We start from the raw sequence: 24,846 nt of genomic DNA, 5'->3' as shown, positions 1-24,846 counted from the left end.
CAATTACGGATTACAAATGGTACAAAATATGGTGTGGCTGCCACGTGGGAGAGGGGATGAATGGATCAACTTGTCGGTGCGACCCATGGTCTCGGTAAAAGTCCATCCGATCTTGCCTGATCAAGCAAGGCAGAGAATTTTGAGTGAGCAAGTGTGAAATTCGCTACGTCCGGTTGCCTAGACTAGACCAGTAATACACATATGTAGGTATGTTATCTGATCCAGTCCAAGACCATGATGCTGACTCTCACGCCTGCATACACCAAAAGATACATAGCCTTAACGAAATGCCTTTACGACATGCTTTTTAAAATTCCAACCATGATCATACTCTGTAAGCGACTTTTTCTCTTTCTTGCCAAATTTATGCCAGCAGAGTCAAAGATTATTTAACGCCTTCTGTCCCACGGCCACCGTTCAGATCCATATTACGGGATGGTAGACGGCCCTTAGCCCCTCGACAAGCTCAACAACCCACTGGCAGCCTCATCTCCATCACCATTCCCGTCTCCATCTTGCTCCTCCTTTTCACCGGCCTTCGACTGGTACGGCGTCAGGCTGGGTAGCTCAGGTTCAAGCTCAGGTTCAGTGGAGTAACTCGGGCCGGGGCCCACCATCTGGTGACTCCTGGATCTGGATTGTATGCTCTCCTCTTCTTCGTGATCATCATTGCGGTCTCTCCTCCCTGGTCCTGCTGCAATATCATTGGCAACCTCTGGACCGTTCTCTGTAGCAGGGCGTACTACCCACCCTTCGTGGGCGTTGTCCAGGTGATGTCGATGACGCTGCTGCTGTTGGGGTTGGTGGTGGTGGTGGTGTGTAAGTTGTTGAGAGTTTGGCTCCGAGTCAATCTCATCATGCTCATGCTCATGCTCATGCTCATGGTCCATCAATAGCTCTTCTGTGACCGCCCTCGACTGAAGCCGTTGATGAGCCTGCAACGCGCGCTCCGCAAGGTCCAGGCGATTAAGATGAGGGGACGTCGTCGTAGTCGTTGTCATGGCGGCGGTCGTAATAACACCAGTACCTGAACCCGTAAACGTAGTATCAGGCCGACTTACTCGATCCCCCTGATCGGATAGCAGTGATTTACTGCCGCTTCCAAGATTGCGCTGCTTCTGCTGCTGCTGACGCCGCTGTCGCTGTCGGCTTTGATCCCTAGAAAATCCATCATGATCCTGCTCAGCGGCGGCATTCTCCCAAGTGGAAACTTGATAATGATGACCATACTGTTCATACCATTCCCTGTACTGTTCCCTCTCCCGCCAAGCCGTTCGACGCTCCTGTTTCGCTTGGACAGCTTCGATAGCTGCTCCGGCGGCGTGTCGGAGGTGGTTCATGCGCTGGAAGTAACCGTGGCCTTGGTTATTACTGTTGCTGTTGGTACTACTATTGCTGATGAAGCTCCAGTTCGCTGGGTTGCTGTTGCTGCCATCATGATATCTGTCTACTGCTGCTTCTGGTGAGGCACCACCATCCGCCAGCCGTCCCTGGCTGTGGTGGTATCCCCCCAGCGGTAGCAGTGAACGCATCTCCAGTTGCTCAAGCGGGACGTCAGTCTGGCCTGTCTGAATCTTGTAAGCGGCCAGGCTAAGGCGGAGACGGAGGATTTCCGCTTTCTATTTCACGTTTTGGACAATCATCAAGTGTCAGTCAGCGCATCCACCTGTCTATGGGGAGTGAAATCGGGCGTACCTGTCTGGCCGCCTGATTCACGAAACGAAGACGGGGGTTATTTGTCCTTTTTGGTTGCCTGTGATTGTTAAAGTTGCCCACAAGACCGGCTGGGTAAGCGATTTGGGTCGCCATGGGAACGGACAGGACCTCCGCAACCGCCCGGGCCGTTCCTTCGGCCGCCACGCGGGCTGGATGCAGAGCTGGTAGCACCGATAGAGACGAAACCCTCTCGTGTCTCATGTCGGTGGATTGTGAAAGGTCGGTAGTAGTTGACTTGCCCAACAAGACAGTAGCCTCGGTAGGAGGAGAGGCTGATTTCGACCGATTTCTCCTGCCATGACTGCCAGCTCCTATCTGCTGGTGCTGGTGCCGGTGCTGTTGTGCTCCCCGAAGATCGAGGCACACCTTCTTCCTAGCCGGCTCCTCTTCACGACGATTGTTCTCACACCCTGCAGGAAGAACAGTTGATTCAGTTGCTTGCACTTCTTCCATGCGCCCCTCGAACTCAGACTTGGAGCTCTGGCACGGTGACGCGTTGGGATTCAATGACCCGAGGATACGCCGTTTGGTGGGCGAGATGGTGGTCATAACTACCCGCTAGTGAAAAAGTATTACTGATGCTCCCTCCTGCTCGTGTCTGATCAGTCACTTTCAGGTGCTGATGTGAAGTGTTGCCTGCAAAACCTGGGCATGGAAGGGGAGGCGCGTCGAAGGTTGTGTAGAGCAAGACGCGATGCCGTGGTTTTTGCTTTCCAAATCGAACCAGAGCACAAAATTGTCGAGTTCAGCGCAAGTGTACTGGCTCCAATTATGATACCTGAGTCGGTGTGCACTAACAGTGCAGTGGCAATTGCAATGATCACCTAGTTTGGACGGTACAGTGCCTATCCCAGCCGTGCGAATGTCCATCAAAGGCGACTTTCTCAGACAGGTAACTATGTTGCCAAAGATATACTATGTATAAATGAAATGAGATTGTCTACTGGTAAGAACAGAGAAGATTAGAAAATATTTGTGGGAAAACCCCAGGTGATGGATGCATGCACGAGATGTACGGTTATAACGCAGTGTACCAGGTGGTGGCACCGATCAGGGCCTGGTCTACATGCAGTGCCCTGCTGCTGTAAGGGAAAGTGGAAATACACTAACATATTGGATCACCACCTACCTGTATTGTATGTGCCGCTCTCTTCAGGGCAACCCAGGTCGACGCTTACCTAATGCTGTCTCCCAGCCCTCCAGGAACGAACAAATAAATGATTCACTCCGTTTGGTGTACTCGGAGGATGTGCATGCTCTTGGATGGGTTGCAAGCTGAAACGTATCGTGCCGCTAGACTACATCCATGTACACTACACTCCAGCGCCAGGGACTTGGGGGACCAAACGAGCTCGAGACAAGACACTCGGATGGATAGGTAGATACATAGATGTACGGCACATACGAACAAGCGAGAACGGGATGCAACCTCGGCCCCACCGAGACGCGCTTTTTTGATAAGCTTCGAAAACAGCTAGCTGAATTCAGCAGTAAGTAAATATTGTTTTCAATAGCCCCAGACAGAGTGCTCGTCCGTCGCTCTCAGTATCCAGCTGAGGTCCAAGTCCGGCGTTTGGGAGCTATGAGGTTGTTCGTGACTATGCCAAACTTCAACGGGTATCAATTCCTTTGAGGTGGAAAGAAGATAAAAAAAAAAAAAGAAAAAACAAAAAAAAAAAAAAAAAGAGAGAGATCGGCCTCCTCGGCCTCTTTCTAGTTCCCAGAAGCAGCTCCGCTGTGCCGTACGGGACATCCCCGATTCCGTTGGCGATTCCGCCTGCCTGTTTCACCCTCATCCGTTTTTTTGCTTCACCAACACCAAACAGCACGTGATATCAGTGGTATGAAGACATATCAGGAAAAGCGTTCCAAATTCCATGATTAGGCGCCGCAAATATGTAATGGCAAGGAAAAAAGTGCGACGAACCAACGATAAATGCCAAGATTGTAAGTAGAGAATCAAAATATCATCATTCCGCATCGCAAACCCCCAAAACGCCATCCCAGAATACCCTTCACATGAACCATGCGCCTTGATTTGCGTTCAATCATCTATCAACCTTCCTCCTGTCATTCTCCGCCAATACACCAGATGCCTGCTTTTCTCCACCACAAAGCGCCAATCAGTTTGTATTCATCATACAGAGCGACGTGTCAAGCTTAAAAGGCTTAGAAAAATCCATGACCGAGTCATCAAACGTGACGTTAGCATACACGTCGTTGACCATCTCTCTATCAAATGCCGGTGGTTCGTAGCCGTCAAGGCTGACGTTGTTCAAGTCGTCCATGATTTCCGGGTCCATGGTAGCCCAGTCCATATTGATGTCAAGACCCACACCGTCCGATATATCGCTGCTTGACTCCAAAGTCTTATTTGATTCTGGCGTGTCATTCGGTGTCTCTGACAACGACATGCTGAAGTCAGACGTTTGGGCTGGGTCAAGAGTCGCAAACAAGTTGGAAAGATACTGGGGATTGACTCCGGTCGCTGCCCACGTATCATCGGCCATTGTCGTCTGGGCAGAAGCCCCGTTGCCACTGCCTGGCGTACCCACAGCGTCAGGCCCCCTAGCGCCTAGTCTGCTGCCTTGCCTCCTCATCGACACGTCGCGAGCCATGGGAGTCGCTGCCAAATCTTGCTTACTCATGGGCGTCTGAGCTTGCTTGGGACTGTTCAAAGCCCTACCGGACGCGCCTGAAGGAGCACCCTCCGCAACAGTCGAAATCGCTTTGGTGTTGCCGTGCGCGTCCAAACCTAGACCCAGAGCCATGTTCTCCTGCAAGAACTTGAGAGGATCCTCATTTGGTTTCACGTGCTCTTCATGGTAATGAATATCACGCAATTCCGCTGAGGCGAAGCCAACCACACTTCCTTCACAGCCAATTTCAGGGCAGAGGTAAGGATCCGGCTGCGGCTTCGCCGGCTCTGGGGCCTGTTGCCGCTTTGTTTCCGGCGAAGGTGCCTGAATCTGAGGCGAGGCACTGGCGGTCGACTGAGCCGCTGGGGACGTTGTTTGAGGCCCACCGGTTTTGGCCTTCTTCCGAGGAGGCCACTGCAAATCTGTCGGTCCAATGGGAGGTTTATTGAGATAGACAGGATTACCAGCGGGAGACATCCCAGGGCCATGCCCGAGCGCGAACGGTGGTTGTGTTGTCGTCGGTGCAGCCGGAGGTTGCGTGATCTTGTTAGAGGCCCGATTCGGTGCTTGTTTGGGCACCTGGGTTTGCTTGTCCGAAGGCGCAGCATTAGATAGCGTAGATGGACCTGCGCGTTGATGAAGTTGAGGCTGGCCTGCTGCTTGCTCCGTAGACTGAGCTGCGGCCTGAGAAGCCCCTGATTTCAATTGGTTGACAAGACCGTCGAAGAATAGCTTAATCTCATCAATCTCTTGGGCCGTAATCGTTAAGGGGTTACGAGTCTGGCCGGTCGCTTTTTCTGATTGAATTTTGATTTTCAGATTCTGAAATTGTATACTTGTCAGCGTATTCCTTACAATATCTGGCGAAGTTCGCGGGGAGAAGACAACATACACAACGGGCAAGCTTTCTGACCAAGCTTTCATCGTTTGTCATTCGATCAAAAGCCCCCGGAATAGTGGTTAACTCATTCATCTTTTGGGTAACTTCGCGTATTTTGAGCACTGCCGATTGGTACACATCCATCGGCATGTGAACCGGCTGCAACGGGTTCTGCTCAAATTCTTTTTGCACCTGTCTTGCCTCGTCTGCCCATATATTCTTGAAACGGTCACTGACTGTTGGACGGATGGCGCTACGTTGCTTCGCCTGCGACAAACTTTGCTGCATGGGAACGCCATTCGGGCGCGGTACATCGGTCACATCACCCGGATGTGATCGTTTAAGGCTCTTTTGGGCCACGACCGGTGATGGATTTGGCGGGCCAGTTCGAGGTTGCTGGCTAATCCTTGAGACAGACAGCGCAGGAGTCGCAGAAGTTGAATCACTGCCGTCCGTCGGCTTCTGAGGAACAGGTTGTCGGTTGTTGACCGGTGGTTGCACTTGCTGCTGCTGCTGCTGCCGTTGTTGGTCTTGTTGTTGCTGTTGCTGTTGCTGTTGCTGTTGCCGCTGTTGTTGTTGTTGCTGCTGTAGCTCTTGTTGCTGTTGCTGTTGATGATGGTGCGCACGTGGTGGCGCTGGTGGTTGCGGTTGTGCCTGCAATTGCCCTTGCATTTGCTGTGGCTGCTGTGGCTGCTGCAACGATGGAGGTTGCTGTGATGGACCTGGGACCTGCATACCGGTTTGTGCGGCATATTGAGCGTGTGTTTGGGCTGCTGGTCCAGAAGAGGCCATATTTGGTTGGTTAGACCCTGCGGGGGACATTTGCACCATCGGCTTCTGGTTTACCATACCGGCGCCATTGTTCGTTGCCTGCAGCCTCCTGGCAAAATTCTCAAACTTGGTCTTCCGTATTATAACTTGAAGCGCCTGATCTGAGTGGCCGGGAAACTTCTTACGGGCCATTTCTAGTTCATGCGGGGCGATCTGAAGCACATGAGGAGGAACATTCGTCTTTGGGGGTATCAGTGGCATCCCGTTAGGTTGCTGTGAAGGACCGGGCCCATTTGGGTTCTGCGGAGCTCCGCCCATGGAGGCAGCCTGTGCTCGTTGCTGCTTTTGCAATATTACGTGCTGAATCTGGTTTTGTTGGAAAGTAGTAAGCAGCTGGGCGACCTTGTCCTGAACATGAGGAGGTAGGCCTGCTGTCTGATACCATGCCTTCAGATGAGTCCATTTCTTCAAATTTGGAGGCAGGATCGCGGGTTGTACGGATCCACGTAATATGTTTAGCGTATGTGCGGGGATATCCCAATTGTCGACCATTTGTATCGCCCGAGGGTTGGTGGCAAGGGCTACCATCGCCGCAGTTTGTGCATTTTGCGGACCGTTCAGCTGTGGTTGACCAGGGCCTGGCTGCATGCCAGGCGGCATCACACCACCCGGCTGCTGAGAGCTTCCCATGTTCAGCGGTTGATTGGGGGTGTTGACAGCGCCGATCAGCTGGTGTTGAGCTGGCATCCCGGACACTTGAGGATGCTTGGGTAACTGTTGAGCGTTGCCTGTGGTGTTCCTATTCTGGTCCCACTTGGCCATAGCATCCTTGATCTGGTTTTCAGGCAAGTTTCCCGGCACACCACCATTGTTCGGGTTCAAATTACCCAACATCGCAGCCATCGCAGGATTGCTGGCGTTAATATTACCCTGCATTGATGGCGGTCTTGCGTTTGCGTGGTGGTTGAATGACGGGTTCAGCGTTGTCCTCATCCCCTGGGCCATGGGAGCGGGGGACTGTTGCATCGGTGCCGCCATATTGTTGATTGCGGGACTCTGCGATGTTGTAGGCAGTGCTCCAAGCCCTCCAGGTTGTCCTTGCGGGTGCCGGTTCGGTACTTGTCCCCTTATCGGTATTTGTGCCTGTGTCTGTGCGGGGTTCAACGTTTCCATCGGGACCGGTGGGTGGTGGAACCCGGGCGGCGCTGAATTCGGCGGAGGCCGCGGCGTTTGGTTTGGCCCTTGCTGAGCAGCCGGCGTGTGCATGTGGTTTATCATAGGGCCAGGGGTGGCATTGCGTCCAGGGGCCCCGGGACCTTGACTTTGTGGCACAACAACCTGACCGGCTTCCTGGGCACGCAGGCCCATTTGTTGCTCATTTCGGATTGCCTCAAGATTGGGCGGGAGGAGCTGCCCATCGGTAACACCATGAGACTGCCCCGGCGGATTCATTAAAGTAGGATTGACTTGGTTGTGAGGTTGAGGAACTTGTTGAGGATGCGCTGCCATGCCTTGACGTGACTGCGCCATCATGTTCCGACGCGCTTGATTCAAACTTTGATGTTCGAAGAAGATCATCAACGGGTCCACTGCCAATCCTCGAATCTGTTGGACATGTTGGGGAGCCAGTTGCGATAGTACCTTTTGTCGAAGTGGGTCTCTAAGGGGCTCAGGAATGGCGACGAATTTTTTCAAGGCGAAATTCTTGATGAGCGGCCTGTCCCGCTCAGTGAGGCGTTGAATCTCATGGTACTCCATCAGCGCGGTGGGAAGGCTTTGTGTGATCTGCATAGCAAGTTGATCTAAGCGACTCTGCACGACTGCTGGATTGGGGACACCGACGGGCAACGGTTGGGATTGATGTGGCATTGTGGTAACTTGAGCTGGATGCTGATGGGGATGAAAGCCTGGCTGCGCCATTCCCCTTTGCATGGCCATCTGGTTGATCATCATTTGCTGCTGCTGCTGTTGCTGTTGTTGTTGCTGCTGTTGCTGTTGCTGTTGTTGCTGTTGTTGTTGTTGTTGTTGCTGCTGCTGCTGCTGATGATGCTGCTGGTGTTGGCGTTGCTGGAGCTGGTGCTGTTGAAGCTGGTGCTGTTGCTGGGCCATCTGAGCCTGTCTCATCGCATTGGCTTGCATTTGTTGTTGGATGAGAGGAGCGCGAGCCTGTCGCTGTTCTACAAGTTGTGCGAATCGCTGACCCAGTAGGTTCTCGTACGTCGGCTGAGGTTGGTCAGCCAAGTTAGCCAAGATGGTTTGGTGATGCAGAGCGGCGTTTCTCACCTTATCCGGGGACTGCACAAAGGCCCGCCGTTCGATCTCAAGCGCGAGATTCACCGCCTCTGGCCAGGTGTCGACTTGTCCAGCTAACTTGAGATTGGTAGCCCTGGAGTGAATGTCAGCCTCTAGACTTTTTGTAGATAATGGCCGAGCTTCATACAAGGATGACGTCTTCTGGACGCGTTCCGGCAGCTGAATGTGTGTAGCCTGCCAGCCGGCCGCTGGCGGAGGCTGGGACGTCAACCTAGCTAGAACGGCCTGAGTGACTTGGCTGTGATTAGGCGGTATCATTTGCCCGACCTGGGCCCTCGGCGGCATGTTAGCGGCCATGGCCGCAGAAAGCCGATGGCGGTCAGTCCCCTATCGACTGATGGTGATGCGCTGCAAAGGAGTGACGAGACAAAGTTCCCTAGGCGGTGGGAACAAAGCTGTCTGTCGGTGTTTTTCGACCACGGGTCCGGCGATGCGAGCGACTGAACGGTCAGGTAGAGCGACAGCAAGCGGCTGTGAACCGTGGGAGATACGGGTGACCTAGGTATTCGTATTGTGTGGTTTCGGCATCCGACGCGGAGGAGGCAGGAGCTCGGAGGCGGGAGGCGGAGATGGAGGTCGCTGGTGAAGAGGGCGGCGGCCTCTGGATGATGTCAGGCCAAGGGAACTCGCAGTCGTCTAACGGACTCTCTCTGCAGGCAGAAAGTAATGGCGGCGTATAGTCAGGCGGTCGGCGAAGTTGGGTCGTGGGAATGCCCGCCGTGGACTTGAAGCATCGGCTCTCGACTCAAGTCGAAATCTGGGCTCGGTGTGCGCAGGGCAGGACAAGTCGGGGCGGAGGGTCGTGAATGGCGGCAAAAAATGGGGATCCAGCAAGCAATCGGCCTCGGATTTCCACTGCAGGGTTTCCAGGCCGGGTAGAAGACGGGTCGACGCGGCAGAATGGGCCGACAAGAATGCTTGGTAGATTGAATCCGTCTTCCGCTGGAGACAAAAAAAAAAAAAAAAAAAAAAAAAAACAAGTCGTCCGGGGTAGGAGGTCCCAGAGTCGCGGCCTAGATGATGTGAAGCTGTGACGGGCGAGCGAGACAGAAGAGGCCGTCCACGAATGTCAGGACAGGATCGGGCTCCAACCTAGCGAGACGAAAGTGAAAGTAACACGAGTGCTAACTTGAGCGTAGTGCACCCCGAAAATGTAGGCAGTAGTCAGCCGAGTAGAGGATCGGCGTCGTGCTTGATGAGAAGAGCGCCCCGTGGTTGACGTGACCAAACAGTCAGTCAGTCAGTCTTGGTTGGTTGGGCTGGCTGGCTGGGTGAGGTGGAAGACTGGAAGGTGGTGAAAGTGAAGTGGAAAAAAAACAGGTGTGACCGGGTTAGTAGAAGCAGAAGCGGAAGCGGAAAGTGAAGCTTCGTTCCATACACAATTGTCACGGGCAAAAGCGACAAGGCCCAGGGAAGGTAGGTCCGGGTTGAGAGGTGGGAGCGTCGAAAAGGAAAAACCAGGATGATGTCGGTGGATGTGCTCCAGGTTTGCTTGCGGAGGGAAAGTGAAGTGGAACGGGGAGTGGCCCTGCCCTGCCCGGGGCAAGGGGGAAAAGAGGATGGAAGATGGATGGAGCGTGAAAGGCGGACGGCGGGCGGGCGGGCGGGCATGCCGGGCTGTTGTGACGAGGGGACTAGGAGTCGAGTCCCAGGGCAGCGGACAGGTCCCTTTCCAGGAGCCCCAGGAGCCCATGGAGGTCAGGCAGGGCAGGGCAGGGCCGCCAGGTAAGGTAGCTCACAAGTACACTCCATCGGTACCTCTAGGTACTAAGATAGGTACCTGCCTTTAGCTATGTGCCTCTAGGGTAGAGGTAAGTTCCACCCGCACTACCTGTAGGTCGGGCAGACTGCCGCGCTGCGCTGCCCTGGGCTTGCACCTACCTGGAGGGACCTACAGACGGGACGGGAGGTAACGACCTCGAAGCCCCCAACTGCCTGGGCTTCCATACCTTATCTCTACCTACAGTACCAGGCTCTGGGTACGCAGAACACTAGGTACCTACCTAAGTACCTAGATGTAGCCTGGAGCCAACCCACTCTTCCCTTCCCTAGAGGCAATCTGCTGCAACTGACTACGAGCCATTCAGAATCGGGCTAGCTGCCCGCCAAGAACCCACCATTTTTTACTACTATCCAATCAAAAAGCATCAATGCTGACACTGTGGACCTTGCTTGGAGATTTCAGAATTCAGGCACCTTGGCCGAACCATCGTTCTTTTTTGTTGCCTGTAGGAAGTTGTACCGACAGAGGCAACGTCGGACCAAGTGCCTACCTACCTCGTTGTCAAAGCGATGGTGAGTTTTGCTCTGCGCCTTACTAACGAGTGTATAGGTATGTATACCTTCAGTTTACCCACTTACCTATGACGCCAGGCCTCGAGAACACTTCGAAGATCGACCAGATCCGCTACCTAGTTATGGTGATAAACCTCGTAGGTACGCTCCCCAGTGTATCAGTAATCCGCTCTCGACCCCAGTTTCGTTGGGTGGTTTACCCGTTCCCAGTAAGAGGTAGGCTGAAGACGAACGATATGTGACTATTGTCAGTGTCTGTATATGTATCTACATAGACATCATCCGCGGCAACTCACTTTCCCCTTAGGCCCGCGATGGCGTTCTGGACATAATCACGGTCATCAAACGGTCTGTCCTTCATTGTACTAGGAAGATCCCCCAAGATCGACGTCGCATCCTTACCCCGGCCGGATCTGCTGGATGTACGGCACCTTCCTGAGTGCCGCTGAGTCTCATATCTCCCAGGAGGACCATCGTCAACTTCTCATATTACAGCTCATGGGAGTTTTTGATCGTGGTTCGGAGTCAACGATCCAGCTTTTTCCATTCCTTCTTTTCGAGAAAGAAGACGGGCGTTGTGGATGTGATGATGGAAACATGCACGATGGGCACGTCACCACGGCAATGGGCGATAAGGAGGGTACAAGTGAGTGACAATACTTGTCCACGTAAGCCAGTTGGGCTATTTGCGCACCTTGACTAAAATATGGGCAAGTACAGTAGAGGTAGGCACCTAGGTATGTAGGTAGTGACAGCGTAAAGTCATATTTACTCTACTGCGACGTAGGTAGCTGGAGTGCCTTCGGTCACCATAACGTTTTGTCAGCCTGTGTCACGGATTACAAGCATAGCTAGACACCTGCACCTTCCACTCAAGATGACTCGTAACTCGGCACAACCGGTACCTGCCCTGACTGGATAAACATAGTATGGTTCTCGCGAATTGAGTATCGTCAGTAAAGTTATTTCGTTGTGTGCCCGGTGCATACGTAGGTAGGAGATATCTTTCACTTTGTTACGCGGTACTATAGTAAAACCCGCCACCTTAGAGATGCAAAAGAAAACCCCGAGAAAAAGCAGCAGATACCGTCATCGTTTGCGGAATTTGAGCTGAGGTGTGCATCCAGCATATTTTGGCTCTGCCCTGGCAGCCCCCAGGCCCCAACGCCAGGTCTTTTGGATGATCAGCGCCAACAACCTAGGTTTCGCAGGTCGGCGGTGGGGTGGAGGGGCAGCAAGATGCATCTGGATCTCGCATTGCTCTTGAAGATGATCGCTTGCGCTTCTCTCGTGTCATGTCATCAACATCGATGCCGTCTTCGCTTTCATCTAGAACGTAAAAACACAGCGAGAGGTGGGATCGGGCAAATGACTGACCATCTGCAAGGAGACGGAACGAGCACGGCGCATTCACACAATTCACAGTCATATGGAAAGAGAGGTGCGACCCACGGCGGGCTCTTCCATGTCCACCGACAGCCACACATCGAAGTGGGTCTCGAAGAACTCGCTGTCATCGTGCCCTGGTATCACGCTCACTATACCGCATATAATAGCATCGAATAGTGAAGCTCACCCTCGTGGAACTGCGAGTAGACTTTACCAGGCCAGCTGAAAGATGGATAAATTTTTTTTAGTTTTCCGGCTACGGTTCATCTCTTCATACCTCTACCCTGGACGGCGGGAGACGGGAAGGAACTACGGTCGGCGTTGTCGCAACAAAAAACAGGGCCGATCCCGTCTGTCTGGGGTCCAAGCGTTAATTGCTGGGCTGCCCCTGTGGGCCCAAAATTCCATGGTCAACCCGAACCCGCGAGGCTCTCACATCGCTACATGCCAGGTACATAGGTAGGTTGTCCTTTTCATCACTCGCTAGCTGATTTTCCAACTAGGTACCAAAGTACCAACTCAGGAAAACTATGCCCGAACGGTTGCTGTATGGCGCCCAACAGAACACCGGCGAGAAAAATAAAATGCCTGAGATCTCCTTTAGGTAGGTAGGTAGCGACAAAGAAACAATAACGAAGCCTGCTCGCGCGCCAACCTTTCAGCGGCTAACGATCAAACGACCTCTTCGCTTCTTTCGCTTGCCTATGTACTAGTACCGCGCGGCTGTGATGGCGATCTCTGTATTACAGATTTTGTGAGGACACAGTGAAACGGCTTTTACTTTTTTTCTTTTACTTTTTTTTTCAAGTTGTCGTTAATCTCTTGTTTGTCAAGTAGAGGTTGGCCCGAGATCCTAACTCTAACTCATCGTCAAGATCTTCAATTGATTCATATTTCTGCCCGTTATCAAGCTATGGACTACAGCCATGTCGTCGTTTATGGCACCCTCAGGCTGACCCTTTTACACTTTTGTTGACTCGCTTACATATCTCGCCCACCCACCCGTTTGATTCCCGAGCGATCACAGATCACACTAGTCAAAGCGAACCTCAATTTCCCAATATGTCGAGGTAACATGATCTGCGTGACATATGAATCCGGGGGTGCAAGCTTTCTCCCCAACATCCCCTGTAGGCTCTTCGGAAATGGTACTTTTCATCGCAGCTCCAAGGTGACGTTTAATCCACTGCAGTGTAGACCTAGGTCATAAGTAGATCGCAGCTGGATGCGTCGAATGCAACAGCGATGCCAAAGGTTTGGTTTGGTTGATGCCCCTGGGCGCTGGGGCTTGGGCCGAAGTGTTTATCCCGCTTGGGTTTGCAGGAGATCATGAGATGTATGATCGCCGACGTTTCCTTCCGTAGGGATCTCGGGGCCTTTGTTTTCAGAACTGTTTTTTTTTTTTTTTTTTGGTTTTTTTTTTTTTTTTTTTTTTTTTTTTGGAACAGATTTCTTGGGAGGACCTGGGGCCGTTCGTACCGTTTTGAATGGCTTGTTTTCAGCGAATCACTCAAGGCCATGACTAGCTTCTGGGACTAACAGCCTAGAACCTAGTCAAATACCTGTGTCGTAGACCGTAGTGTACACGTGTACCTTGACCATTGTCACCAACTGAATTCTTCATCTTCTTCTCCGTACATTGAAACGTTGAAAGTTAGTCTACAAATATCTTTCGCCTACCTATCAGTGAACTCTGTCCTACTTTCATTTTCTTCGCACTCCCGCTTTCGGCTAGCTGTATCCATCGCACCGGCATCAGCTTTGCATGACACTGGACTGACAAATACTTACCGGGAATCGAAGACTTGAGAGTCGTGGTTTGAGATACAAGCACGCTACTTTAGGTGCCGCTGCTAGACCTTTTTAGGCGAGCGCAGAATGAATGCCTAATGACAAGATAATGCCCTCTGTAGGTCGAAAATTGCGGCGTTGCGGGGATGATTGCATCTGCTGTTCTGATAATGATGGACTTTGCAGTTCATGGTACCTCGAGGTCTCTCTCCCGCGTAAAGCCTGATAGCAACCACGATAAGGCTTCCCAAGAATGGTAAGAGCGGGTCAAGTTAATCCTGTTAAGAACTTGGGGCCATGGCCTGCCGACTCAGGACCCTGCAACTTACCTACTAGGTGCTGCCGGTTTTACGGTTCGCGGCTACGTCTTGGGTCACAATCAAGATGTCCTCCGTTCCCCATTGTCTCTTGAATTGCACGTTAGCAGGCAGGACCGATTTCACTCGGCCTTTCTTCTCTTTTCAGAAATACTCTGCAGCGGTCAAGGAACCAGAAAGAAGAGATCTAAAAGTGCGGCAGAGGGATGCTGGCGATTGGGTCCCTAAGGGTGCCACCATCTGCGAAATCCGGGACCTTCAACCTCGAACGGAGGCACAAATACCGGGAAGCCTTTGTATTGTTGGTCCAGGGTCATCACAAGCTTCCGGGTGATGAGTATCGAGACTGGAAAACCACTTGCGCTGAATGGTTTGCCATATTGATCAACATAGTTGGACGAAACACGGCTGTGGTTGAAAACGCTTTGAATTCAGCCGTCATTGTCATTAGCATTTCTCTTTCTGGTCATTGTACTGTGTGCCTTACGGTGTCGACAGTGGTAAAGGTGCGCGCAAGGATCTCCTATGCAGGTAACACCCAAACCCTGATTTCACTGTCCGGCGTCTGTGATCATTCGCCCTGAAAAACCCTGGCAGGCTGACACTGGGACTTTCCGTCGATAGGAAGGTTGCTGCCGGACTTGATGGTCATTGACCTGGTCCCTGGCAGGGAATACTGATCGACTGTAGAAATGAGATTGGCGACCTCGGATCAGCATAACAGGAAGGGCCTTTTAATATTTGATTTGTGTGTCGATGAGTGTCTCTGTGAGCTCTGTACAGCAACCGGAAATCCACGTGTAGGTTTGCCATTCCAGAGTTTCCTGCCACGGGGCCTTCGTCTCTCGTGTGGTGTCCTCATCATGTCCTTGCCAAACCAATATAATGTGCCCGAGACTTAGAACATGAACTTGGTGTAACCCACCTTGTACCATCCAAGCTTCCTCGGATGTCTTCTGACGGTAACATGGTGGCTGGCTGGCTTTGGCATTGGTAGCCTCGAGACTCGGTGAGGTGGTTACGGCCTTGATTCACCGACAAACGTGCCCGAGTGGACAATGAGCATACTGCCTTCAATTCTTGCTTGTCGGGTTGCCAAACGTCGTAGCGTGGAAGTGAAAATGTCAGCTGGGATTAGACCAGACAGAACGCGAGAGCAAAAGCTGTTTCATAGCAGCTGGCTGCTGTATTATGTTGCTCGAAATGAGCTTGACGAAGTCTTCTAGTCCAACCTTGCTGGGGGGTGAAGGATGGATGGGGATGTATGATGAGTGCATGGGGGACTGGGAACGAACGAAGCGAAAAAGGGCGGAGAAACGTACACAGTGCGCCATAGGTAGAAGTTCAGTTTCTGATGCAGTGGGTTTGACGGCCGCGGGGTGTAGTACCAGTACTGTACTTACAGTACTAGTATTTAAACGTGAGTGTTGGGGCCTCTTGCAACCTTGCTGGGATTTGATTGGTCTCCGTGCTACCTATGCCAACCGATCGTCGTGGCAGCGGTACGTACCTGTATGCCCGTCGCAACCCGTCGACAATTCATATTCGACAGAACAACAAATATCATCTCCCAGGGCTGCGATGTCATTGAGTGTTCAAGCTATAGAGGTCATCAGTAGAGAGCGGTGTACGACAGGCCGGTTGATAACAAAATGATTCAGGACTAATTGATATATTCAACAGCTATAGTATTCGACCGGCTGTCGTGGGGTTGGTCGGCAGTTGGCTCTGATAAACGACAAACGGCCCGTTCGGGGTTTATAGCGACGGGAGTCATCCGTGTCATCCTCAGCAGGTCGTCGCCCTTTCGCAGACTGTGAATCGCGAGCCCTCTGCCGCTTGAGGATGACTGCCCTTTTGCACCCCAGCTAGGTTTTCCGATTTTGATCTTCCAGTAGTTCCTCATCTGAATCACCGTCCTGTTCTGGTTCCCCTCCTCTGTGCTTACTTTTCTTTTTCTCAGACGACGTCTCTTTCAAACTGGCCCCAAAAGGGAGCTGGGAGTCCTGGACGCTTCACCTGTTGGCGCAGGGAGGCAGGGCCCCTCGCCTCTTGGCCCCCAACCTCGCTCATTGGGCAGGTCTGTCAGGTCCAAGGCAACGCAATCTAGCTCTTTTCACCCACGGTCGATCTTTTTAAACAGCAATTAGGGTTCATATTTCATCTTTCGTCTTTCGTCTTTCTGGCTCCAGTGCTTAAGGCTGCCCTGTATCAGGCTGCTCGAATGATTTTGCCCGAGCAGGTGCATGACCAGCCACTGAGAGATGAGCATCATTCAGCAATGTAAAAGTTGGGCAAGGCAAGACGAGACAAAAGCAAAAGAAAAGGCCCGTTTTTGAGGTAGGTAATGCAAGTCAACACCCTAAGGAAAAGAGCCATGTCTCATCTCAAATGGGGGGCGAAAGCGATTTCCCAATTGCCCCCTGGTTGATGAGGTCGAGCATTGTCTGATTGTTTTGTCCACCCCAGATTAGGGGGCACTGCCGAATGGATCCAGCAAAGAGCGTTTCAAACAAAGCGAACTGAAATCATGGTGAAATGTGAATGGTCTCGCCATTCCACCTCTGCTGCTTCGCACACAAGATAGACCAATAGCCGTGAACCACTAACATGGACTGAAGAGAAAAAGAGGAGGTACACCTCTGCCAGCGTTTACTCTGATAGTGCGGTACCACTACCCCACAGAATTTGACTGGTTGGCGGCGGGCATACCAATCATATTCTGTAAGATCAACAAAGTCATCGCCAATTGCAATCCCACCACGCTAACAACGCAAATGCCTGCAGAGATGTACACTACACATCTCTGGGGAGGCTACGACAGCTGTGGTGCAACACCGGCGAATCCCGCGAGAAAGGACAAGTTGTCTTGCCTGCCGGCACCAGATTGTGATTGAGGCATGATGTCTGCATCCGTCGTCTGAGCCGGGTAACCCCTCAAGTAATAGGAGGCATCTGGAGGGTTGAAGGTGGGAAAGTAATGCATCGCATCGGATTGGGTAACAGGCAGATCAGGGTTGAACTTGGACATGGGTATTTCAGTGACACCATATTTAATCTAGCAGATACTGGTAAGAGACGAGAGTGGTGAGGTTGTCCTGGTGACGAGATATATATTGACTCTCGTCACTAATACCTACGAACAGACAATGCGCAATGCGAGAAGCGATACGGACGTCCCGTTCGTAGGTTGCTGTCAAGCTTCACGATGTCGTTGCGGAGATGAACCCATCCATCATCCATGAACCATGGCCGCCTTCAACCCCGGGCTCCCCGCAACCGACGGGACCTTCCCGCCGCTTTGCCTGACTAACATTTAAGCTACAAAAGAACTTGGAGAATGTTAGTACCTTCCTATCTAGGTGAATGACAGCTACCCCGCCTATCCTATCCTAGGATCCGACGTCCCGTCGTCAATCCGTCAAAAACCAAACCCAAAAAAAGTACCTTCCTACCCCCTCATTAGCGTAGGTCCATCACGACATACGAGATCTCGATATCCTATTTTCTCACACGGCGACAAGCTCCTCAATGCTCGCCACCCCTCGAGCATCACCATCACCGCGTCTCTTCTCGGCTGCCATCCATAGCTTCAGTCTTAGACCCAACAGTAACACAGCTTCCTCCGTTCCTTTCCACGTGGTCCGCTGCCATTTCTCATCTACTGCTGCAAGGATGGCCCCTCCCAAGTCCGCCTACGGCTTTCTCGACTTTGTCAATGCCTCTCCCACTCGTATGTTCCAATTCGTTTCCAGTACAGTTGTCGTTGATTAAAAGCTCGACATCACGAGCTCGTGAGCTGACCGGCGTGAACTCCCCACACTCTCTGCAGCCTACCATGCCGTAGCCACTTCTGCCGCCCTGTTTGAGAAGGCCGGCTTCAAGCTCATTCGCGAGCGCGATAACTGGGCCTCGGTCGTCCAGCCGGGCGGCAAGTACTATCTGACGCGCAACGGCTCCTCTATTGTCGCCTTCGCCGTCGGCGGCAAGTGGAAGCCCGGCAACCCCATCGGCATGATCGGCGCTCATACCGACTCGCCCTGCCTACGCGTCAAACCCGCCAGCAAGAGGAACGCCCATGGTTTCCTCCAGGTTGGCGTTGAGCTCTACGGCGGCGGTCTCTGGCACACCTGGTTCGACCGCGACCTCAGCGTCGCCGGCCGCGTGCTCGTCAAGGATGGCGACGGCATCTTTGTCCAGAAGCTGGTCAAGGTCGACAAGCCCATCCTGCGTGTTCCCACGCTGGCGATCCACTTGCATCGCCAATCCAATTTTGACCCTAACAAGGAGGATGAGCTGCTGCCCATTGTCGGTCTGGTGGAGAAAGAGCTCAACAAGCCCCCCGCCGCCGAAGGTGCTGCTGCTCCCGAGGAGAACGCCGAGGCCGATGCCGACTTCCAGCCTCTCAAGGCCATGACGGAGCGCCACCATTCACAGTTCCTCTCCGTCGTCGCCTCCGCCGCCGGCATCTCGTCCGCCTCGGATATTGTCGATTTTGAGCTGATCTTGTACGACACACAGCCCTCTTGCCTCGGCGGTTTGAATGACGAGTTCATCTTCTCGGCCCGCCTCGACAATCTTAACATGACGTACTGCTCCGTCATGGGCCTGATCAACTCTGTCTCCTCCAACTCCTCGTTGGAAAACGACCCCTCCATCCGCCTAGTCTCCTGCTTCGACCACGAAGAAATCGGCTCTCTCAGCGCCCACGGCGCCGACTCCAACCTCCTCCCCGCCATTCTCCGCCGCCTCTCCGTCATCCCTTCCCTGAACGCCGACTCCACCGAAACCACTCCCGTTTCCGAAACCGCCTTCGAGCAAACCCTCGCCACCTCCTTCCTGGTCTCCGCCGACATGGCCCACTCGGTACACCCCAACTACGCGGGCAAGTACGAGACCAATCATAGACCGGAGATGAACAAGGGCACGGTGATCAAGGTCAACGCCAACCAGCGGTACGCGACTAATTCACCGGGCATCGTGCTGCTGCAGGAGGTGGCCAAGCGCGCCAAGGTGCCGTTGCAGGTGTTTGTTGTCAGGAATGATAGTCCGTGTGGAAGCACAATTGGGCCTATGCTTAGCGCTAAGCTGGGTGTCAGGACGCTGGATTTGGGAAATCCGCAGTTGTCGATGCATTCGATTAGGGAAACGGGAGGGAGCTGGGATGTGGAGCATGCTATTGGGCTGTTCAAGGGGTTCTTGGAGATGTATGGGGGGTTGGAAGCTAAGATCTTTATTGATTAAGCCTGCTTGGCCAGGAGGAGATGGTTGGTTTTGGAGGTAGAAGTATGGTTTGCGGGATTTGTCTGCTATCTATTAGCCCTGGAGGTGGGTTGGATGTTTTGATCCCATGTATGGATGGGCGTTTGGATGTGGCGAGGTGTTTGGGTTGGGATGATAGAAGGGAAGACGTCACTGCCCCCAGCAAGATCACCTAGAGGGCAAGATCACCTAGAGGGCGAAGAGTTTGGCATACCGCAAAAAGGAGCGTTGGAAAAGAGAATGGATCATGGTCATTGTGTAAATTGTAAATAAAGTCCCAGACTGTTGGAATTATATAGCCGGAAACGGCGTGAACTTGTGTAATCAAGTACCACTTAGGAAAGTGATAGCACGAGCGTCATCTTCTCTGATTAACATCAGTGATGTTCGATCGACCGTTCCTGTTCGTATGAAGTTACCCTGTAAGCGACCAAGAATGGTAGATCGATCCACGCTAAAAACTTCTATAGATCTAAGCACGAAAGAGGGTGATCTCGAGACCATGATAAGATGCCAAAAAAAAAAAGAAATATAATATGCGAATGTCAACTCCTCGACGCCCCAGAAACACCGTGAGATGCCGGTATGGGCGCCATGCCAAATAATATAGACAAAGGGAAAATCCATGTACAGATAAATGCTACCAGATCTCTTCTTCTGCACACACACTCTCTCCTCCATACTCTCCTCCATAAATGCTTCCCCGCTTCAAAATGAACAAGACAGATGCGTGATGTCGTCTGGACAAGCAAAATGTGGTCTGAAAACCAAAAGGAAAAATTCATTCTTTACCCTCTTGCTCCTCCAACTCACGCATATACTTGACAAAGGTCTTCTTATGTGTCTGTTCGTGGGAATATGTTAGAAGATCCGGAAGCAACTGCTGGGGAATGAAAGGGAAGGGGAGGGAGGATATCAACTTACCATGCCAGCGTACTTGCCGTCTCTTAAAATACAGATGTACCTTAGCCCCAACTTGACGAAAAGCTCGTAGACCAAGTCCATAGGGGATCGGATATCCAAAGCTACTGGTGCCTGTTTTTGGGTCCATGCGTCAGTAATAATCTGCCAATATATTCTTCCAAGATGCAGGAAAAGCAAATACGAACCGGATCAATGTAAGGCGTGAAATCCGTCGGATCCCTCCTGCCCCCACCCTCCTCGTCATCACTGTCATCGATACTTGGCACATTCGCCATCAAACAAAGTGCCGTGCTCTCATCCGGCAAGTTATCCAACGCATACTCCAGATCCGGGGCTGGGATCAGGCCCACCAGAATATCGTTCCTGATAATCGGCAAACCACCGTCCAGCTCGCCGGCCCTGTGCAGCGATTCGAGCTTGGAGCGCAGCGACGTGGCCGGCACAAGCGGCGAGTTGGAGATGTCGATGATGCGCTCGCGTCGCACACGGGGAACGATGTCGATCAATTCGGAGGTGAAAACGGGTTTGTGTTTGTTGTTGAGGAACGGGTATGAGTTCATTTCCGTTAGTAAGTCATAAATGCTGAGCGGCTCGATCGCGTCGGCCGTCCACTTGGCCACCAGGATGGCCAAACTAAAAGGGAGCACATAATCCAAACTACCGGTTAGCTCGAACAGGATGACGGCCAGCGTGACGGACAGGCGGGTCACGCCGCACATGGTGGAGCCGGCGGCAATCAGGCCGTAGACGCCGGGTTGGATGCACGAGACGGAAGAGACTTTGTTGCAGCTGCTGAACATGGCCGTATCGGGGAAGGCGAGGACGAGCCATTGCACCATGTGCCCAATGAGCCGGCCCATGAGACCGCCGACTACCATGGACGGGACATAGATGCCCGCGGGAACTTTGATGCCGAAGGTGATGATGGTTAGGAGACCCTTGATGAGGAAAGCCCAGAGCAAGTGCCAGAGGATGGGCGGTATATCGGCCTTGGAATCGGGACAAAGACCGAGATCTTCCAGGTTGTTGTCCCGGTCATCGCATGGAGCCGCGAGGTTATATAGTAGCTTGGCAACAGGCAACTTGGTAAGACCGTTCCAGTAGCCGATCAGGCCGGTAACAAGGGCGACCAGGACAACTTCCAGAAGAGGATGCTTCTTGATGATAGGAATTCTGCGAAACGTCACCGCCCACTTGCGAGAGGCCTTGATGAAGAGGGCACCGGCCGCGCCACCGAGAACTCCGACCAGGATGAAACTAACCAGCTCAAAGTACTCCCAGTCGATCAGATAGCGCACCTGAAACATGACGATCTTGTGGGTTCCATATGGATTGAGGAATTTGAGCGTCAAGGCCGCCGTGATGCAGCAGAAGAAGGTCCTGAAGAGTGTTTTGGCAGGGAAGAAGTAGGCTACCTCTTCCAGTCCAAAGAGCACACCACCCAAGGGGGCGCCAAAAGCAACAGCCACACCAGCGGCGGCAGCGGCAGAGAGAACCTCACGGCGCTTGGCATCGTTGCGATCATACTTGCTGAAAAGACGGCAGGCAATGTTGCCGACGCAGGTCGCAATGTGGACATACGGGCCTTCCTTGCCCAAACTCAGACCAGACGCAACGCTCAGAACAAGGCCAACAGTCTTGATGATGAGGGTTTTGAGACCCAGGAATCCGTGGAGGACGAAGCCACTAAGGATTACGCGAACCTCGGCAACACCGCTTCCAGCAGCCGAGTAGTAGATCATGGAAGGGGCAGCAGCGGGCGGGGCGACGGATGCCCGTCGGCTGGGAGTACCGTTGCCATTGGGGCTGTCGCCCCCATCATCCCCATTGCCTCCAGGCGACACTGGAGCAGCAGCCAGGTTCTCATCCAGTGTCGACAACCGGTATGCCGAGGGGACGACGGTCTTGGTAGTCAGGGTGAGCAAGCAAGATACGCTGGCCAGAGTAATCACCAAGCCGAGGTAGATGACAAACTCGGTCCAGCGCTCTCCGAACGGCCATCCATGCATGACCTCACCCCAGTCCCGCCAGTCGGTGCAAGGGCCATGTGGACAGCATCTCTTCTCACTGATCAGCCAGCCCCTTGCACAATAGCCATCCTTGAAGTCGAAGAATGTCGATTCCGTGACATCGACGATGTAGGCAAGAACAGCAATAATAAAGCCGACCAGAGCGCTGAGTATCCACCCCTGAGCACCGTCGAACAGAATATAGACACGGCCCCAGAAGTCCTTCCGGCTGCGGAGAGCCTTGACACGGTGAGCGTCGGCGATGCTATCGTGAACCCAGTCGGTCGAGGTAAATTGGTCATACCAGACGCGGTCGTCAGGGAAGACGGACCCTTTGGGTTCGGAGACGGGTTCCTCCTGGCGGTCGGCAAGGGCGCGTATCAGGCGCTGGCCCCAGGAGTTTGCGCGGCTATGGTGTCGAGTCGGTGGGTTGCTTCGTACCGTGTCTGTCCCTTCTCCTGCTAAAGCCCTATTGTCAAAATATGTATCAACATCCGAAAGGACGGGGATAACTTACCGCCATAACTTTGATTTCTTGAAAGGTTGGGAGCCCTGGGCGTGCCATGAGCGCTGGCTATGCGGATGCGCGAAGCACGGGTTGCTCCTAGTAGAGAAGTGCGCTCATCAGGGGCACCGCCAGCTTGGTTCATGTTGGCTCGTGTGCGGCGATAGCTTGAGGGTGAGCTTGGAACCGAGAGATATGACTGTTGCGAAGGTTCTGCCGAGAGTAGACCATCCGAGTCGTTCTGGCTGTTCTGGTTGCTGTCGTTTTGGCCATCGCGAAGCTCGCGCATCCGAGGCGCGTGTTTTCTCCCCGCCATTAGAGACTTGTTGTCTTGAAGCAACGAGAAACAATGCAGGACAAGTCCAGGGTGGAAACTGTAGCCAGGAATGTGGTGACGTTGCGTGGGGGATGGCGAAACTTTCCCAGAGGTCGGCGTCAAATGAGATGGGTGATGTCGCAGTTGGGCTGAACCAAGAAACAGCGCCGGCCACCGAGAAAGCGCAAAACAGGAAGCAACAAAGTCAAAACTCCAAAGACCAAACTTGCAAGGGTGACTGACAGGTTGCTAAGGTATGGTTACAAAGCCTGAACCAGACAAACACTGATCACCGCCGCGTTCTCCGTTGGTCGCAACGACGCCCTCGGCCTGGAAGCCGGCAAGTCACCGTCGTAAGAGTTTGGTGTCTTGGATGTCGAGGTTGTGTTGGGCAAGAGGCTACCTGACGGCAAAGGGGCGCATAAAAAGGGAAGGGCTGACCGGTATGACGGCAGTGTCTAGTCCCACGTGCGCACCCTGATAGGTGAGGTATGACTCCTCCCAGGATATTTGTTGGCGTAGCTTGAAGCCGACAGCCGACCCGAACACCAACAGGACTCGGTACTCGACACGAGGCGCAGCTGTCAGGGAAAACAAAAAGGGCTGTCAGATGGCTGCTTTTGGGGTCGGTGTAATCGGTACCCGTGTAAAGTAAGTGTGACTGAGAGTCGGTACCGTGCCAGAAAGGGCTTTCCGAAGGTATCACGGGAGGAAGTTCATAAGGGCGTTTGAGGGTGTGACAGTGGCATCAAGTGACGATATACCGAGAATCGAGAGAAGAGGTCAAAACACAAATCAACACAAAAACCTTTGGAAAAAAAAAAGAAGAGAAAAAAACATCGAGGAGGACGTCAAGCATGCAGGCGGCAGTAAGCATGCCGCGGTACATATATGTAAAGCAAGGACGGGAAGCTGGGAAGGGTGTGTGACTGGGAGGCATTAAGTGTGTAACTCCCCTCCCGTCCCTCAGTCCTCCGTTGCGTTGCACATCATGCTGCCCGCCAACCGGCGTCAGCATGCGTGGTGCATGAGGTGATTGCCGTCCTTGTCGCGCTATCGCGTATCTCGGAAGAGAACGACAGGACAAGAGAACCTTTGTGGCCCGCCGGGGTGGATTAGCTTCGGGTTGCGGGCGTGATTCGGGGGTTCGAATGGCTTCCTCAAGTCTCATGCAACGCCAGCACCGACATATGGACAAGATAGCAACAAGAACTCGGGCATCTTCCAGGCCTTTCCCCTGCTGCCAATCCATGCAGATGTCCAGGGTAGTCGTTGAGCTGCCTGGTTATGTCATGGTCAGGCAGCCCCACGATGTTGTCCCAGGAAGAAGGACCCCGAAGGAACCCCGTCGTGGGTTTCATCGTTGGAGGAGACGGAGGGGTCCAGGGAAGATACATACCCCAGACGGGTTAGGGTTGGAGGTGGTGTCGTCGTACGATAAGGCGCCATTTCCCACTGCCCGTCACCGTTGTCGTCCATCCAACAGCCCAGGGATCGGCCATCGGCTGTTTCGCAGCAGCCAAGACAGAGAACTGAGAGAGTTGCAATGCTCCACCCACCGGTCACACACCAGCATTAAAAATTACCTTAGTGACACCCTGGCACCCGACCCGACCTCAGATTGAAGAACAGAGACCCACCATGCTCGGCTGACATGGTTACATACCTATTAGTACGTGGTAGGTCTCACAATATCTTGCTTTGATCTTGATCGCTTGC

The 24,846-nt window shown here is 52.9% G+C and overlaps 5 protein-coding genes across 7 annotated transcripts; 2 read left to right on the top strand and 3 right to left on the bottom strand.

Moving 5' to 3' along the window:
• Nucleotides 1–169: 169 nt before the first annotated feature.
• NCU00125 lies at nt 170–2,451 on the bottom strand. 2 transcript variants are annotated; one of them, XM_011395455.1, is made up of 3 exons: nt 1,696–2,451; nt 1,231–1,619; nt 170–1,158 (listed from the first exon to the last, which is right to left on the bottom strand). In XM_011395455.1, the coding sequence occupies exons 1-3, from the start codon at nt 2,263–2,265 to the stop codon at nt 450–452; spliced, it is 1,668 nt and encodes a 555-aa protein (XP_011393757.1). In that variant the 5' UTR covers nt 2,266–2,451; the 3' UTR covers nt 170–449. The 2 variants fall into 2 exon arrangements, with proteins under 2 accessions (XP_011393757.1, XP_011393756.1); XM_011395454.1 differs by having other exon boundaries at nt 278–1,619; nt 1,696–2,429.
• A 1,120-nt stretch (nt 2,452–3,571) lies between these two features.
• On the bottom strand, nt 3,572–9,807 carry NCU00124 (the record flags this gene model as incomplete). 2 transcript variants are annotated; one of them, XM_011395453.1, is made up of 4 exons in its annotated part: nt 3,572–5,177; nt 5,248–8,229; nt 8,290–8,392; nt 8,447–9,807. In XM_011395453.1, 4 exons carry the CDS (start codon nt 8,614–8,616, stop codon nt 3,840–3,842), a joined length of 4,593 nt encoding a protein of 1,530 aa, XP_011393755.1. In that variant the 3' UTR covers nt 3,572–3,839. The 2 variants fall into 2 exon arrangements, with proteins under 2 accessions (XP_011393755.1, XP_011393754.1); XM_011395452.1 differs by having other exon boundaries at nt 5,248–8,616.
• A 71-nt stretch (nt 9,808–9,878) lies between these two features.
• NCU00123 (hypothetical protein) lies at nt 9,879–11,469 on the top strand (the record flags this gene model as incomplete). Its single annotated transcript, XM_952154.1, has 5 exons — nt 9,879–10,044; nt 10,286–10,298; nt 10,652–10,751; nt 10,984–11,260; nt 11,402–11,469. 5 exons carry the CDS (start codon nt 9,879–9,881, stop codon nt 11,467–11,469), a joined length of 624 nt encoding a protein of 207 aa, XP_957247.1.
• Nucleotides 11,470–17,412: 5,943 nt separating this feature from the next.
• NCU00122 (aspartyl aminopeptidase) lies at nt 17,413–19,746 on the top strand. The gene is made up of 2 exons (XM_952153.3): nt 17,413–17,844; nt 17,944–19,746. The coding sequence occupies exons 1-2, from the start codon at nt 17,643–17,645 to the stop codon at nt 19,353–19,355; spliced, it is 1,614 nt and encodes a 537-aa protein (XP_957246.2). The 5' UTR covers nt 17,413–17,642; the 3' UTR covers nt 19,356–19,746.
• On the bottom strand, nt 19,599–24,138 carry NCU00121 (CLC channel protein). Its single transcript, XM_952152.3, has 4 exons — nt 22,824–24,138; nt 20,483–22,767; nt 20,298–20,408; nt 19,599–20,217 (listed from the first exon to the last, which is right to left on the bottom strand). The coding sequence occupies exons 1-4, from the start codon at nt 23,125–23,127 to the stop codon at nt 20,155–20,157; spliced, it is 2,763 nt and encodes a 920-aa protein (XP_957245.3). The 5' UTR covers nt 23,128–24,138; the 3' UTR covers nt 19,599–20,154.
• Nucleotides 24,139–24,846: the final 708 nt, after the last annotated feature.

This window comes from Neurospora crassa, linkage group III, assembly GCF_000182925.2.
Source record: "Neurospora crassa OR74A linkage group III, whole genome shotgun sequence".
Taxonomy (NCBI): domain Eukaryota; kingdom Fungi; phylum Ascomycota; class Sordariomycetes; order Sordariales; family Sordariaceae; genus Neurospora; species Neurospora crassa.
This window is presented reverse-complemented; position numbering and strand designations above follow the sequence as displayed.

Coding starts and splice junctions, on each gene's coding strand:
- NCU00125 (XM_011395454.1), bottom strand. CDS start 2,265: ATGACCACCATCTCGCCCACCAAACGGCGTATCCTCGGGTCATTGAAT. Junction 1,620..1,695: donor TGAATCAGGCGGCCAGACAG/GTACGCCCGATT, acceptor AACGTGAAATAG/AAAGCGGAAATCCTCCGTCT.
- NCU00122 (XM_952153.3), top strand. CDS start 17,643: ATGCTCGCCACCCCTCGAGCATCACCATCACCGCGTCTCTTCTCGGCT. Junction 17,845..17,943: donor TGTCAATGCCTCTCCCACTC/GTATGTTCCAAT, acceptor CACTCTCTGCAG/CCTACCATGCCGTAGCCACT.
- NCU00121 (XM_952152.3), bottom strand. CDS start 23,127: ATGGCGGGGAGAAAACACGCGCCTCGGATGCGCGAGCTTCGCGATGGC. Junction 22,768..22,823: donor AAGAAATCAAAGTTATGGCG/GTAAGTTATCCC, acceptor ATAGGGCTTTAG/CAGGAGAAGGGACAGACACG. Junction 20,218..20,297: donor ACGGCAAGTACGCTGGCATG/GTAAGTTGATAT, acceptor TCCCACGAACAG/ACACATAAGAAGACCTTTGT.